This window comes from Coregonus lavaretus (assembly GCF_964263955.1).
Source record: "Coregonus lavaretus genome assembly, chromosome: 4".
NCBI lineage: Eukaryota > Metazoa > Chordata > Actinopteri > Salmoniformes > Salmonidae > Coregonus > Coregonus lavaretus.
The window spans coordinates 72242800-72260347 of NC_139991.1; the positions used below are offsets into that span (position 1 = coordinate 72242800).

At 42.1% G+C, this 17548-nt stretch overlaps 1 protein-coding gene across 4 annotated transcripts in view; it reads right to left on the reverse strand.

Moving 5' to 3' along the window:
* Positions 1–4398: 4398 nt before the first annotated feature.
* Positions 4399–17548, reverse strand: part of psd3l (pleckstrin and Sec7 domain containing 3, like) — a gene marked incomplete at its 5' end in the record, with an annotated part of 152560 nt that continues 139410 nt past the window's right edge. For all 4 annotated transcript variants that reach the window (XM_084158985.1, XM_084158987.1, XM_084158986.1 and 1 more), the window contains one exon: positions 4399–7882. In XM_084158985.1, coding sequence (XP_084015111.1) covers positions 7688–7882 — 195 coding nt within the window. In that variant the 3' untranslated portion in view covers positions 4399–7687. The remainder of the gene's footprint in view (positions 7883–17548) is intronic.

The following is a 17548-nucleotide window of genomic DNA, read 5'->3' on the forward strand; positions in this document are numbered from 1 at the left end:
TCAATTGAAGTGTTTCCACTCATTTCTGTGGCAGCGATAGCCAATAAACAACATTATTTAAAAAATGGAACTTGCTATTAGTGCTGAGCGATTAGTGCTTTTTGAGGTTGGTTTGGTTTCGGTTCGATTATTAAAAAATAATCACGATTTTCAATTTTGGTTTCGATAATTTTTTTAAACATTAAATGCACTATGCATTATGTGGGTTGAATGCTGTAACAACACAGAATAAAACAATTAATAAAAGTCCCAAGATGGTAGTGCAGCGTTACCAAAACTCGGTCCTCGGAACCCCAAGGGGTGCATGTTGATTTTTGCCCTGCTGATTCAAATAATCAAGTACTCATTGGCTATAGGGTGAATGCACCAATTTGTAAGTCGCTCTGGATAAGAGCGTCTGCTAAATGACGTAAATGTAAAATGTAATCATCAAGCTTTGATTTTTGAATCAGTTGTCTAATGCTTGGGCAAAAAACTAAATGTGCACCCAGGGGGAGGGGGGGGGGGGCCAAGACCGAGTTTGGGAAACACTGTGGTAGTGACTGACCATTACTGCTTATCAGTTATTCATATTACTTTACTTTAATAAAATATTTCAGTTGTGTATATTACATTTATTTTATTTGATGACTTTATTATTTCATTCCAAGTCATCATCTCATTTCTATAGAGCTGCTGCCTATGCTGTCTGACTAAATCACTATTTTAGTAGTTCTTCAAAGTAAATAAGGCAAACTTTTATGACTGCTGAATACCAATATCTCGTGAAGCAACTGATCTATCTAGTGTCTAGATAGATAGACCACAAAGTAATGTGTCTGGATAGATACAGTGCATTCAGAAAGTGTTCAGACCCCTTGACTTTTTCCACATTTTGTTAAGTTACAGCCTTATTCTAAAATGGATTAAATTGTTTTTTCTCCTCTTCAATCTACACACAATACCCCATAATGACAAAGCAAAAACAGGTTTTTAGACATTTTTGCAAATGTATAAAAAGGAAAAAAACGGAAATATGACATTTGCATAAGTATTCAGACCCTTTACTCAGTGCTTTGTTGAAGCACCGTTGGCAGCGATTACAACCTAGAGTCTTCTTGGGTATGACGCTACAAGCTTGGCACACCTGTATTTTGAGAGTTTCTCCCATTCTTCTCTGCAGATCCTCTCAAGCTCTGTCAGGTTGGATGGGGAGCGTCACTGCACAGCTATTTACAGGTCTCTCCAGAGATGTTCGATCGGGTTCTCTGTACTGTGCTCTGTTCATCTTTCCCTCGATCCTAACTAGTCTTCCAGTCCCTGCCACTGAAAAACATCACCACAGCATGATGCTGCCACCACCATGCTTCACCGTAGGGATGGTGCCAGGTTTCCTCCAGATGTGACGCTTGGCATTCACGCCAAAGAGTTCAATCCAGGTTTCCTCGAATAATAATAATAATAATAATAAGCCATTTAGCAGACGCCTTTATCCAAAGCGACTTACAGTCATGTGTGCATACATTATTACGTATGGGTGGTCCCGGGGATCGAACCCACTACCCTGGCGTTACAAGCGCCATGCTCTCCCAATTGAGCTACAGAGGACCACATGATGCTTGGCATTCAGGCCAAAGAGTTCAATCTTGGTTTCATCAGACCAGAGAATATTGTTTCTCATGGTCAGAGTCCTTTAGGTGCTTTTTGGCAAACTCCAAGCAGGCGGTCATGTGCCTTTTACTGAGGATTGGCTTCCGTCTGGCCACTCAACCATAAATACCTGATTGGTGGAGTGCTGCAGAGATGGTTGTCCTTCTGGAAGATTCTCCCATCTCCACAGAGGGACTCCAGTGCTCTATCAGAGTGACCATGGGGTTCTTGGTCACCTCTCTTCTTGGTCACCAAGGCCCAAACTTCTTCCAATTAAGAATGATGGAGGCCACTGCGTTCTTGGGGACCTTCAAAGCTCCAGGAATGTTTTGGTACCCTTCCCCATATCTGTGCCTCGACACAATCCTGTCTCGGAGCTCTACAGACAATTCCTTCGACCTCATGGCTTGGTTTTTACTCTGACATTCACTGTCAACTGTGGGACCTTATATAGACAGGTGTGTGCCTTTCCAAATCATGTCCAATCAGTTGTATTTACCACAGGTGGAATCAAGTTGTAGAAACATCTCAAAGATGATCAATGGTAACAGGATGCACCTGAGCTACATTTCGAGACTCAAAGCAAAGGGTCTGAATACTTATGTAAATAAGGTATCTGTTTTTTATTTGTATTACATTTGCAAACATTTCAAAAAACCTGTTTTCACTTTGTCATTATGGGGTATTGTGTGTAGATTGATGAGGGAAAAAAATTAATTGAATCCATTTTAGAATAAGGCTGTAACGTAACAAAATGTGGAAAAAGTCAAGGGGTCTGAATACTTTCCGAATACACTGTACACCACAAAGTAATGTGTCTAGATAGATGGAGGGAAATAGAAAGTAGTGTTGTGTAGCTCCATTTATTTTAAGAGGCGGGCGTAGACTTAGGGAGTCTTATCAATAAGAGGCGGGCGTAGACTGTGGGAGTCTTATCAATAAGAGGCGGGCGTAGACTGAGCGAGACTTATCAATAAGAGGCAGGCGTAGACTGAGGGAGACTTATCAATAAGAGGCAGGCGTAGACTGAGGGAGTCTTATCAATAAGAGGCAGGCGTAGACTGAGCGAGACTTATCAATAAGAGGCAGGCGTAGACTGAGGGAGACTTATCAATAAGAGGCAGGCGTAGACTGAGGGAGACTTATCAATTAGAGGCAGGCGTAGACTGAGGGAGTCTTATCAATAAGAGGCAGGCGTAGACTGAGGGAGTCTTATCAATAAGAGGCAGGCGTAGACTGAGGGAGTCTTATCAATAATAGGCGGGCGTAGACTGAGGGAGTCTTATCAATAAGAGGCAAAGCGTAGACTGAGGGAGTCTTATCAATAATAGGCGGGCGTAGACTGAGGGAGTCTTATCAATAAGAGGCAAAGCGTAGACTGAGGGAGTCTTATCAATAAGAGGCAAAGCGTAGACTGAGGGAGTCTTATCAATAAGAGGCAAAGCGTAGACTGAGGGAGTCTTATCAATAATAGGCGGGCGTAGACTGAGGGAGTCTTATCAATAAGAGGCAAAGCGTAGACTGAGGGAGTCTTATCAATAAGAGGCAAAGCGTAGACTGAGGGAGTCTTATCAATCCCTGGATGTCATTCTTTGCCCTCTCCCGAGTTCTAACTTTCTGATTGATAAGCTACTTTACAGGTCCACCCTCTCTTTCATTGGAACTGCCACATGCTTTTATTTCATCATTAAGCTCCCCATGTAATGCCAGTTTATATGCCTCTCCCCCACATGAACACTAGATCCCAATACTTTCTCGAATGCCCCCGTATTCACCTTTCTGATGGTAACATTCTACAATCTCGCTCTGTTGTTTACCCATATGTCTAATATTCTACTATTCTACCGGTCTTTTCTGGCCAATCATATTGTAATTTTCTCAAATGTGATTTCATAGAGAGAACACAATTTCCTGCTGGAATTCAGTTGAAAGAAGTCTTAACCAAAGAACAGACCAAACTGAGATTAGCATGTACTCTTAGCATCTTGAAACTACTCTGGTACAGAGGATTTTATTGCATACTACTCTAAAGGCAAAGAACTAAGAGAACGATACAGATATTTTTTCCTTATGAGGTTTACATGAATTTGTGTAATAACATTTTCCAACTGTCCCAGAGTCCAAATGGAAAGAGAGATTAAGACATTTGAGTGTCTCAGTTGCCCATTGACTGAGGTGCATGTTGGGTAATAGAAATCAGGACATTTAACACGTACTACCTGCTGAATTCTGCACGACTGCCTGATTGGACCAAATCAAATGTTGGGATTTTGTTATGAGATGCATTAAAAGACCATACTATACAAATGGAATAACCTGTCAGTTGATAAATGCAATAATAGTGTATTAAAGTAAACCCCATTAATTGACTGCATTGCCTTGTTGATTATTGATCTATTAAAAAGAATGAAAAGGGGGAAGTTGCATTCAACTGAAATGTGTCTTCCGCATTTAACCCAACCCCTCTGAATCAGAGAGGTGCGGAGGGCTGCCTAAATCCACATCATCGGCGCATGGGGAACAGTTCTGCCTTGTTCGGGGGCAGAACGACAGAGTTTTACCTTGTCAGCTTGGGAACGCTCCTACCCGCCAGGCTACCTGCCACACCAATTATTATATTGCACTAGTAAATAGGTTATAAACTTTGCCACGTGAGTTAACCTTTTTGTCCATTGGGATGATTTTCTTTCAGAACCAGATCTTTAGTGCCTATCTATTTTCTACCAACACAGCGCAAGACTGGGGAATAAATCACAAGAAAATGCAATGTTCAAATAAGTACAGTATTTTATTAATTGAAATCACCTACAGTTGTATTACCACCGACATAGTGTTACCAATCCTGACCTAAGGGCGTAAGACACGCTCTGGGCCGAAGAAGAGACCACTTGAACAACCAAACAATGCAATCCTGGGCCTTTGAAAAAACAGAGGGTAACAGTTATATTTAACAACATTTACAGAGTTAAAGGATTGTACAGGATCACAGCTTTCAGAGATATTTGATGCGTACGTACGTGTAGAGACAAATAGAGCCTCGTAGGAGACTTAGGTGCATTGTTTTTTTACAGTATAGAACAATCAATAGGCATGGGAATCTATAGGGGCACACAGTCCTCTGTCTGTCTTCTCATGTCCACAGACAGAGGTGCAGGACTGAGTCTATTCTAACAAGTGATACGCCAGTATACAGAGGCTATGCAAGATATGGTTGAGAAAAGTATTAGAGGTAAGTGCTAAAAATAAGCCCTCCATTGAAGTGATATGGAGAAATGTTGTAAATGTTAAGGGAAAGGTAACAAGACGCCTGACTCACTGCTAGTCTTAAATTGGAAAAAATGTCACATATTGATGCATTTACTGTGCTTCATGAAAAAGATCAGTCTTTGCTACCCCTTTTCCAGACCATCTAATATCAAATCAGAAATTAATCAGGAGGTGAGATTTGACATTTCAACTGAAACAGTAATTTAGATGAGCCGTTCCACATGAATACACAATTCACTCCACTGGCAAGATAGTATTACAAGGTTGTTTTTAAAATGAGTTCATAGATTCCATCTACAGACGTAGATTATTTATCAATCCACTCAAAAGCACAGTTTATGCTAACGCATCATTACAACAACAAAAGCCTATATTTACTTAAAATCCTTTGAAATGTGCAAAAGTAATAAAAGTGTACCAATTGATAAACAGCAACAACATATCTGTAAAATGTAGGATTTATCATTTCAGAACAAAGGATTATTGTATGCGCATAAGAAAATACTGGGATTATGTTTACACTATGGAGGAATTTTGAATTTTGACTATAGATGTCTTCAAGTGGTCAGCCATCGTCTTAAGATAAAATATCAAAAGGTTAAAAGAATAAAACATTTAATATTATATTCAAAGTGAATTCAAGGGCAGACCTCTTCATATGGACATATGGACATCTGTATATAAATAAAAATACTATCCTCACATTTATATAACAGAATCAGCTGTTAAGGTCTCGTGATATTAACTTGAAACCTTTGATGAATGTACCACATGTATTCTCTATATTAAGTGCTTCAATGTCAAAACACTCACTAACTTTCACAATAATCGTATGGGTAAAATAGCGCCACTAAAGTGAGGAAAACATTTCCAAGGAAAAGGTTTGCACACTAGCTAGCTAGCACAAACTACTGTAGAACGTTTTTTTCCAAAAACATGCATTACGGATATAGGTATATTTAGTTGGCTATTACCATCGAGCTCTACTAAGACATTCTATTTTGTGTCCTCGTAGTGAATTTAAGAGAAAATAAAAAAAGGTAATAAAACAAAGTGTAAATAATAAAAACATTTAAAGTAAACAATATATATTTTTTTTAACTGTAAAGACTCGGTACTAGCCTAATTTCTTCCAAAAAACAAGTACATTTTCAATTGGCTTTGTATCGTTACAAATGTTTCTTCATAACATGTTAAAAAGCAAAATTCCTTCCGAAATCTTCAACACATGGAAAAAAAACGCACACATTTTGGTAAGGACGAAACATATGTTGGTATGCAAAGGTCCATTGTGGAAGTGTAGACATACAATCCAATGTCTAACAAAAATGCTTATGTCGTTCAAATGTCAGTAATATTTCTAATGAAAATGTGTAAATGACATTATAAATATAATATCACCAGCATTGGAAAAAGGCAATAATTGCAACGTACAGCTCTATAAATAGTTTCCTAAAAGGAAACTTTGTCAATTCAACAAATCTACCTAGAACAGCAAAACTACCAAACCACTTAAAACAAACTAAGACGACGTTACGAGTTGAGCTGACGGAAACCTACTGAACTGTCGCGCTCAAGTACCTTCAAGAAAACTAAAATAGTTCTGCCTGAAAAACCTGTGATGTCAAAGAAACATAGCAGTCTAACCTTTATAAAGCTCTCTATAATATCCAAAAAGAACTCATTTATAAAGTGCACTATAAATACTAAATTTGATCTTTACAACAATAGTTTTCAACTTAGAATCCAAAATACATACAATTATAAAAAGACACAAAGAGCATTGGCATTTACACTACTCAAAAAGCAGAAGTATATTTTTTGCCTTAAAAGGATAAAAAATAAAAGGCTCAGCTGCATAAACTCTGATCTTAAGTCCACCATCAGTGATATACTGCAGTCTGAAAAGGTACGGATGCTGCTGCGACCTGGGGAATAGGTTTATACATCCCAAGTTGTTAATATGCACAATTAGGGATTGGAACTCTTTTGAACTGCGTTTTCTAACGTGATAGTGCAGCCTCCCAAACAACTAAGGATATTACTACGTTGTTATCTGGGGTTGTTTTTTTTTGTTGTAAATGAGAGGCAAGAGATTCAAGATCCTAACCACATTTTTTAAAATCCACAATTAATCCCTTTCCAGCATTTACACCTTGGTGCGTCTTCTGTATGAAAAATAAACATTCCCAGGAGAAAGGAACCCTAAAAGGTCTATGAGGAAAAAGCAGGGAGGAAATTGGACGTCAAAACCACCTACCTATTCTCAATGGAAGCCATATTCATGTCAAATACTCTCAACTTTTAACTGGTTCAATGTCCAACATTCACTTAACCTACATATTAAAATAAAAACTTCAGAGCGAGACTACTCTATATCTAGCTACTATTTATATATCCAGGAGCTAGCGTTGGTAATTCCACTAAATTGGAGACAAGAAAAATCCTTTCTCTTGACTGAAAGGCAAATAAATTGTTTTTATGAGAGGAAGGAACAACACAGCGATATCGAATAAAGCAATAAAGAGTCAAATGCGTCACAAAAAAAAAATCTTACGTTCAATACAAGAATGACAACATCAACATCAACATAAAAAGGACCACAAACATATAATGCAATGTTTCCAAACAAAAACACTTCGCCAGTCAATTTAAGAAGGACGAGTATTCATCATTTACATTTTACACAACTGTTTTTGTTACAACAGTGGCCAGATAAATAAATTACATAAAATATATTCACACATTTTTGTTGCGTATTCATGGCTCTTTTACAGGGGGGGGTAGCTTCCTATGTCACCTTGGGCGGCGTCTCGGGTCTCCTCTCCGAGGTGTTGCGTTTGACTTTGGCCGCGGCCGGCTGGCCCTCCTGGTTGAGAGAGGGGCTGGACTGGGACTTCTTGAGGCCCGCGTCGCCATCTTTGCCAACGAGCAGCTCCTTCACACCCTCCCTCAGGAGTTTGACGTACATCTCATAGCGGTTCTCCTACAGGGGAGAGACGACACAGAGAGTGGGAATACAAACACAACACTGGAGAACATGAAGAAATGACGGAAACACAAACTACAGCAACTACTTTAGTTTACACCAGAAATTCTAATAAAGAAATATAGCTAAACGCAGCAATGAATCATATCGCCACCTCTGGCCTGATCATGTATCCATTGAATGAGCGCCTCCTCTACAAGTCTGCCAAATATCATGACAACAAAACAAGTTAAATAATCATGTGCTAATTATAGCACCAACAATGTCAGCATCTATGTTAAGGTAACGCCCTTATTCAAGCTCATTGGTTCACGGCAACCATTTTGCAGTGCTTGGACCCCTACTTACCACACAGAATTAAGAGGTGAAATCAAGGGTCGATAAGGCAATTAATTACAACAAATGGTATGTACTGTAAACAATGAGGGCGTCCAGTCAAGGATGTGTCCCAGTGCTGTAAGCAGCCACATTTCAGGATGCTTTCCTTGTTTAACCAGAGAAACAGATTTATCTGCAAATCGAGTGACTGCACCGTTTTCTCATCATTTCTTTAAGGTTCTATATGACACATAACAATTCCAGGGAGACAGACTAACACTCATATAGCAACAACTCTAGAGACATTTTCTTCTGTAGTATGAAACAGTTCTCAAAGTATCTCTGAAATGTTAAGTGCCTTACAGTGGAGAGGGACCAGGGGATGATGTTTGTGTTATATCGCTCTGATTTAAGATCATTCTATTAATTCAGGGAAGGATTCATTGGAGATCCACAACAGAATTAATGAGTTGGTCATGAATGTTTAATTATTCTCTGCCATAACTCCCTGTGGTAGAATAACTCTGCTAAAAATGAGAAATATCAAACTAAACTCAAATAGCAGAAGCATTGATAAGACATGTGGCAGTGAGGTGGACTTCGTTCTCTGAGATATTCCTGGCCCAGCGTTAAATCCTCTATTAACCCTGCAGATTACTAACTCAATAACTTCACTGACCGTCACCCCCACCTGCATGACAAGCTTGTACTAATGGAATACCAACACAAAAAACATACATTAGAAAACGAAACTACATATAACTAGATCTAATGTACAGTGGGGAAAAAAAGTATTTAGTCAGCCACCAATTGTGCAAGTTCTCCCACTTAAAAAGATGAGAGAGGCCTGTAATTTTCATCATAGGTACACGTCAACTATGACAGACAAAATGAGATTTTTTTCCCCAGAAAATCACATTGTAGGATTTTTTATGAATTTATTTGCAAATTATGGTGGAAAATAAGTATTTGGTCAATAACAACAGTTTCTCAATACTTTGTTATATACCATTTGTTGGCAATGACACAGGTCAAACGTTTTCTGTAAGTCTTCACAAGGTTTTCACACACTGTTGCTGGTATTTTGGCCCATTCCTCCATGCAGATCTCCTCTAGAGCAGTGATGTTTTGGGGCTGTCGCTGGGCAACACGGACTTTCAACTCCCTCCAAAGATTTTCTATGGGGTTGAGATCTGGAGACTGGCTAGGCCACTCCAGGACCTTGAAATGCTTCTTACGAAGCCACTCCTTCGTTGCTCGGGCGGTGTGTTTGGGATCATTGTCATGCTGAAAGACCCAGCCACGTTTCATCTTCAATGCCCATGCTGATGGAAGGAGGTTTTCACTCAAAATCTCACAATACATGGCCCCATTCATTCTTTCCTTTACACGGATCAGTCATCCTGGTCCCTTTGCAGAAAAACAGCCCCAAAGCATGATGTTTCCACCCCCATGCTTCACAGTAGGTATGGTGTTCTTTGGATGCAACTCCGCATTCTTTGTCCTCCAAACACGACGAGTTGAGTTTTTACCAAAAAGTTCTATTTTGGTTTCATCTGACCATATGAAATTCTCCCAATCCTCTTCTGGATCATCCAAATGCACTCTAGCAAACTTCAGACGGGCCTGGACATGTACTGGCTTAAGCAGGGGGACACGTCTGGCACTGCAGGATTTGAGTCCCTGGCGGCGTAGTGTGTTACTGATGGTAGGCTTTGTTACTTTGGTCCCAGCTCTCTGCAGGTCATTCACTAGGTCCCCCCGTGTGGTTCTGGGATTCTTGTGATCATTTTGACCCCACGGGGTGAGATCTTGCGTGGAGCCCCAGATCGAGGGAGATTATCAGTGGTCTTGTATGTCTTCCATTTCCTAATAATTGCTCCCACAGTTGATTTCTTCAAACCAAGCTGCTTACCTATTGCAGATTCAGTCTTCCCAGCCTGGTGCAGGTCTACAGTTTTGTTTCTGGTGTCCTTTGACAGCTCTTTGGTCTTGGCCATAGTGGAGTTTGGAGTGTGACTGTTTGAGGTTGTGGACAGGTGTCTTTTATACTGGTAACAAGTTCAAACAGGTGCCATTAATACAGGTTACGAGTGGAGGACAGAGGAGCCTCTTAAAGAAGAAGTTACAGGTCTGTGAGAGCCAGAAATCTTGCTTGTTTGTAGGTGACCAAATACTTATTTTCCACCATAATTTGCAAATAAATTCATTAAAAATCCTACAATGTGATTTTCTGGATTTCTTTTTCTCAATTTGTCTGTCATAGTTGCCGTGTACCTATGATGAAAATTACAGGCCTCTCTCATCTTTTTAAGTGAGAGAACTTGCACAATTGGTAGCTGACTAAATAATTTTTTTCCCCACTGTAGATCTAAAAGAGAGCTCCTTGGCTTTGCATTCAGATCACTCCTTGACCAATTAGCGCGTTAGTTTCCCTGAGGTTGGGGTGGGGTTTGCCCTGACATGGTGCGGATTGGGAGTGAAGGATAACGGAGCAGTTCGGAGGTTAATGTAGCCGGTGTATCAACCAGGGCTCTCCAGCCACAACGCAGTCTTTAATCACTCAACTAGAGAACAAGGCAAAGGGGCCTTAGGTCCCAAAAAAATCTAAAATGATCTGTTCATACCTTCATACTCCAACAGGACATAAAATAGAAACAGTGTAAGTAATGCCATCTCATGCAGACTTTTTGGATACTGTAGGTGGAAAAATACTATTCCTTTGGCACAGAGGTATAGCTAGCGCATTGACTACAGTAGTGTTTCACAGAGGTATAAATCAAATCAAATGTATTGGTCACATACACATGGTTAGCAGATGTTATTGTAAGTGTAGCGAAATGCTTGTGCTTCTAGTTCCGACAGTGCAGCAATATCTTGCAAGTAATATCTAACAGTTCCACAACAAATACCTAATACACACAAATCTAAGTAAAGGAATAAGAATATATAAATATATGGATGAGCAATGTCATTATCAGAGCGGCATAGGCTAAGATGCAATAGATAGCATAGAATACAGTATATACACATATGAGATGGGTAATGCAACATATGTAAGCATTATTAAAGTGGCATTATTAAAGTGACTAGTGTTCCATTTATTAAAGCGGCCATTGATTTTCAAGTCTGTATGTAGGCAGCAGCCTCTCTGTGCTAGTGATGGCTGTTTAACAGTCTGATGGCCTTGAGATAGAAGCTGTTTTTCATTCTCTCGGTCCCAGCTTTGATGCACCAGTACTGACCTTGCCTTCTGGATGATAGCAGAGTGAACAGGCAGTGGCTCGGGTGGTTGATGTCCTTGATGATCTTTTTGGCCTTCCTGTGACATCGGGTGCTGTAGGTGTCTTGGAGGGCGGGTAGTTTGCCCCGGGGGATGCGTTGTGCAGACCACACCATCCTCTGGAGAGCCCTGCAGTTGTGGGCGGTGCAATTGCCGTACCAGGCGGTGATACAGCCCGACAGGATGCTCTCAATTGTGCATCTGTAAAAGTTTGTGAGGGTTTTAGGTGACAGGCCAAATTTCTTCAGCCTTCTGAGGTTGAAGAGACGTTGCTGCGCCTTCTTCACCACACTGTCTGTGTGGGTGGACCATTTCAGTTTGTCAGTGATATGTACGCAGAGGAACTTTCCACCTTCTCCACTGCTGTCCCGTCGATGTGGATAGGGGGGGTGCACCCTCTGCTGTTCTTGAAGTCCACTATCATCTCCTTTGTTTTTTTGACGTTGAGAGTTTATTTTCCTGGCACCACACTCCCAGAGCCCTCACCTCCTCCCTGTAGGCCGTCTCATCGTTGTTGGTAATCATGCCTACTACTATTGTGTCGTCTGCAAACTTGATGATTGAGTTGGAGGCGTGCTTGGCCACGCAGTCATGGGTGAACAGGGAGTACAGGAGGGGGCTGAGCACACACACTTGTGGGGCCCCAGTGTTGAGGATCACCGAAGTGGAGATGTTGTTTCCTACCTTCACCACCTGGGGGCGGCCCGTCAGGAACTCAAGACACCTGTCCACAGAAGCAATCAATCAATCAGATTCCAAACTCTCCACCATGGCCAAGACCAAAGACCTCTCCAAGGATGTCAGGGACAAGATTGTAGACCTACACAAGGCTGGAATGGGCTACAAGACCATCGCCAAGCAGCTTGGTGAGAAGGTGACAACAGTTGGTGCGATTATTCGCAAATGGAAGAAACACAAAATACTTGTCAATCTCCCTTGGCCTGGGGCTCCATGCAAGATCTCACCTCGTGGAGTTGCAATGATCATGGGAACAGTGAGGAATCAGCCCAGAACTACACGGGAGGATCTTGTCAATGATCTCAAGGCAGGTGGGACCATAGTCACCAAGAAAACAATTGGTAACACACTCCGCCGTGAAGGACTGAAGTCCTGCAGCGCCCGCAAGGTCCCCCTGCTCAAGAAAGCACATATACAGGGCCGTCTGAAGTTTGCCAATGAACATCTGAATGATTCAGAGGAGAACTGGGTGAAAGTGTTGTGGTCAGATGAGATCAAAATCAAGATCTTTGGCATCAACTCAACTCGCCGTGTTTGGAGGAGGAGGAATGCTGTCTATGACCCCAAGAACACCATCCCCACCGTCAAACATGGAGGTGGAAACATTATGCTTTGGGGGTGTTTTTCTGCTAAGGGGACAGGACAACTTCACCGCATCAAAGGGACGATGGACGGGGCCATGTACCGTCAAATCTTGGGTGAGAACCTCCTTCCCTCAGCCAGGGCATTGAAAATGGTTTGTGGATGGGTATTGCAGCATGACAATAACCCAAAACACACGGCCAAGGCAACAAAGGAGTGGCTCAAGAAGAAGCACATTATGGTCCTGGAGTGGCCTAGCCAGTCTCCAGACCTTAATCCCATAGAAAATCTGTGGAAGGAGCTGAAGGTTCGAGTTGCCAAACATCAGCCTCGAAACCTTAATGACTTGGAGAAGATCTGCAAAGAGGAGTGGAACAAAATCCCTCCTGAGATGTGTGCAAACCTGGTGGCCAACTACAAGAAACGTCTGACCTCTGTGATTGCCAACAAGGGTTTTGCCACCAAGTACTAAGTCATGTTTTGCAGAGGGGTCAAATACTTATTTCCCTCATTAAAATGCAAATCAATTTATAACATATTTGACATGCGTTTTTCTGGATTTTTTTGTTGTTATTCTGTCTCTCACTGTTCAAATAAACCTATCATTAAAATTATAGACTGATCATGTCTTTGTCAGTGGGCAAACGTACAAAATCAGCAGGGGATCAAATACTTTCTTCCCTCACTGTAGGTATGTATTCCTCTTGTCCAGATGGGATAGGGCAGTGTGATGGCGATTGCATCGTCTGTGGACCTATTGTATAGCTTGCTCATTAAGGTAGTGTTTCACAGAGGTATAGCTAGCTAATTGATTAAGGTAGTGTTTGTATTTGTATTTTGTATTTATTTTTGAGGCAGCAGCTACTCTTCCTGGGGTCCAGCAAAATTAATGCAATTATACATTTTTTAAAACATTACAATACATTCACAACATATTAAGTGTGTGCCCTCAGGCCCCTACTCTACAATACAAAATCCATGTGTACGTGTGTGTATAGTGTGTATGTTACTGTGTGTTTGTATGCATGTGTCTGTGCCCTAGGTTAGTGTTGCTTCACAGTCCCCGCTGTTCCATAATGTTTTTTTTTTAATCTAATTTTACTGCTTGCATGAGTTACTTGATGTGGAATAGAGTTCCATGTAGTCATGGCTCTATGTAGTACTGTGCGCCTCCCATAGTCTGTTCTGGACTTGGGGACTGTAAAGAGACCTCTAGTGGCATGTCTTGTGGGGTATGCATGGGTGTCCAAGCTGTGGGCCAGTAGTTCAAACAGACAGCTCAGTACATTCAACATGTCAATACCGCTCACAAATACACAAGTAGTGATGAAGTCAATCTCTCCTCCACTTTGAGCCAGGAGAGATTGACATGCGTATTGTTAATGTTAGCTCTCTGTGTACATCCAAGGGCCAGCCATGCTGCCCTCTTCTGAGCCAATTGCAATTCCAATTCCAATTTGTGGCACCTGACCACACGACTGAACAGTAATCCAGGTGCGACAAAACTTGGGCCTGTAGTACCTGCCTTGTTGATAATGCTGTTAAGAATGCAGAGCAGCACTTTATTATGGACAGACTTCTCCCCATCATAGCTACTGTTGTATCAATATGTTTTGACCATGACAGTTTACAATCCAGGGATCTTCAAGCAGTTTAGTCTCCTCAACTTGCTAAATTTCCACATTATTCATTACAAGATTTAGCTGAGGTTTAGGGTTTAGTGAATGATTTGTCCCAAAAACAATGGTTTTAGTTTTTGAAATATTTAGGACTAACTTATTCCTTGCCACCCATTCTGAAACTAACTGCAGCTCTTTGTTAAGTGTTGCAGTCATTTCAGTCGCTGTGGTAACTGACGTGTATAGTGTTGAGTCATCCACATACATAGACACACTGGCTTTACTCAAAACCAGTGGCATGTCGTTAGTAAAGATTGAAATAATTAAGAGGCCTAGACAGCTGCCCTGGGGAAGTCCTGATTCTACCTGGATTTTGTTGGAGGGGCTTCCATTAAAGAACACCCTCTGTGTTCCATTAGACAGGCAACTCTTTATACACAATATAGCAGGGGGTGTAAAGCCATAACAAGTTTTTCGATAATGTCAAAAGCCGCACTGAAGTCTAACAAAACATTTTTTCCCCATCCATTTCTCTCAGCCAATCAGTCATTTGTGTAAGTGCTTTGCTTGTTGAACGCCCTTCAGAGAGGTATAGCTAGCTCATTGATTAAGGCAGTATTTCCCAATCATGATCCATTTTAGTTTTTGCCCTAGCACTCACAAACTTGATTTAACTAATAATCTCACCATCAAGCCTTTCATTATTTGAATCAGGTGTGTTGGTGTTACGGCAAAAATATGAATGATTGGGAAACACTAGCTAGATTAAAGGGAACTCATGGTGATTTGGTTAGGGCAGGGGTGTCATACTCATTTTGGCCTAGGGGCCACATTCTGTATTCATCGAGGTTCGGGGGGCCGTACTGCAAATTGGGTATAGGCCATTGCCTTGCTGTCAAAATATCATTTTTGGATGTCGATGCCCGCAACGGTCTATGCTCCACATCTCTAGCTTTTGTTTTGCCGATTGTGGGCTGGACACAGTAACGAGACTGCAATCAACCACACCAACCTTCAAATAACAGATTTAAGAAAAAGTTCTCAAAGAGGAAATATTCTTATATTAAATATATATTTAGGTCCATTACCATTTCTATAAAATGTCTGCATTAGGGATTAATATGTCTGCATGGTTTTAGTCATTCAAGTTGAATGATGAAGTAGCTTGTTCAACAATAAAATAACTCAGGGGTTGTGGGATGGATGGACACTGTGTTTCCCAGCAACTCGACAGCAGTTCTGAAGGTTAGGGAGCTGAGGGGCCTGTCCTGTGTGTCTGAACCCTACTCCAGGAGATCTGACCACATTGATCCCCAGTAGCTCGACAGCAGTTCTGAGGGTTAGGGAGCTGAGGGGCCTGTCCTGTGTGTCTGAACCCTACTCCAGGAGATCTGACCACATTGATCCCCAGTAGCTTGACAGCAGTTCTGAAGGTTAGGGAGCTGAGGGGCCTGTCCTGTGTGTCTGAACCCTACTCCAGGAGATCTGACCACATTGATCCCCAGTCAAAGGCTGTGTAAACAGGGTCTGCGTCCTAAATGGCACCCTATTCCCTTTATAGTGCATTACTTTTGACCAGGGCCCAAAGGGTAGTGCACTATATAGAGGATGCCATTTGGGACACAAACAGGGCTGTATAGTAACACACAGGGCTGTATAGTAACAGACAGGGCTGTAGAGTAACAGACAGGGCTGTAGAGTAACACACAGGGCTGTAGAGTAACAGACAGGGCTGTAGAGTAACACACAGGGCTGTAGAGTAACACACAGGGCTGTAGAGTAACACACAGGGCTGTAGAGTAACAGACAGGGCTGTAGAGTAACAGACAGGGCTGTAGAGTAACACACAGGGCTGTAGAGTAACACACAGGGCTGTAGAGTAACACACAGGGCTGTAGAGTAACACACAGGGCTGTATAGTAACAGACAGGGCTGTATAGTAACAGACAGGGCTGTAGAGTAACACACAGGGCTGTAGAGTAACACACAGGGCTGTAGAGTAACAGACAGGGCTGTAGAGTAACAGACAGGGCTGTAGAGTAACAGACAGGGCTGTAGAGTAACAGACAGGGCTGTAGAGTAACACACAGTGCTGTAGAGTAACACACAGGGCTGTAGAGTAACAGACAGGGCTGTAGAGTAACACACAGGGCTGTAGAGTAACAGACAGGGCTGTAGAGTAACACACAGGGCTGTAGAGTAACACACAGGGCTGTAGAGTAACACACAGGGCTGTAGAGTAACACACAGGGCTGTAGAGTAACAGACAGGGCTGTAGAGTAACAGACAGGGCTGTAGAGTAACAGACAGGGCTGTAGAGTAACAGACAGGGCTGTAGAGTAACAGACAGGGCTGTAGAGTAACACACAGGGCTGTAGAGTAACACACAGGGCTGTAGAGTAACACACAGGGCTGTAGAGTAACAGACAGGGCTGTAGAGTAACAGACAGGGCTGTAGAGTAACAGACAGGGCTGTAGAGTAACACACAGGGCTGTAGAGTAACACACAGGGCTGTAGAGTAACACACAGGGCTGTAGAGTAACACACAGGGCTGTAGAGTAACACACAGGGCTGTAGAGTAACAGACAGGGCTGTAGAGTAACAGACAGGGCTGTAGAGTAACACACAGGGCTGTAGAGTAACAGACAGGGCTGTAGAGTAACAGACAGGGCTGTAGAGTAACACACAGGGCTGTAGAGTAACAGACAGGGCTGTAGAGTAACAGACAGGGCTGTAGAGTAACAGACAGGGCTGTAGAGTAACAGACAGTGCTGTAGAGTAACAGACAGGGCTGTAGAGTAACAGACAGGGCTGTAGAGTAACAGACAGGGCTGTAGAGTAACAGACAGGGCTGTAGAGTAACAGACAGGGCTGTAGAGTAACAGACAGGGCTGTAGAGTAACAGACAGGGCTGTAGAGTAACAGACAGGGCTGTAGAGTAACAGACAGGGCTGTAGAGTAACACACAGGGCTGTAGAGTAACACACAGGGCTGTAGAGTAACAGACAGGGCTGTAGAGTAACAGACAGGGCTGTAGAGTAACAGACAGGGCTGTAGAGTAACAGACAGGGCTGTAGAGTAACACACAGGGCTGTAGAGTAACACACAGGGCTGTAGAGTAA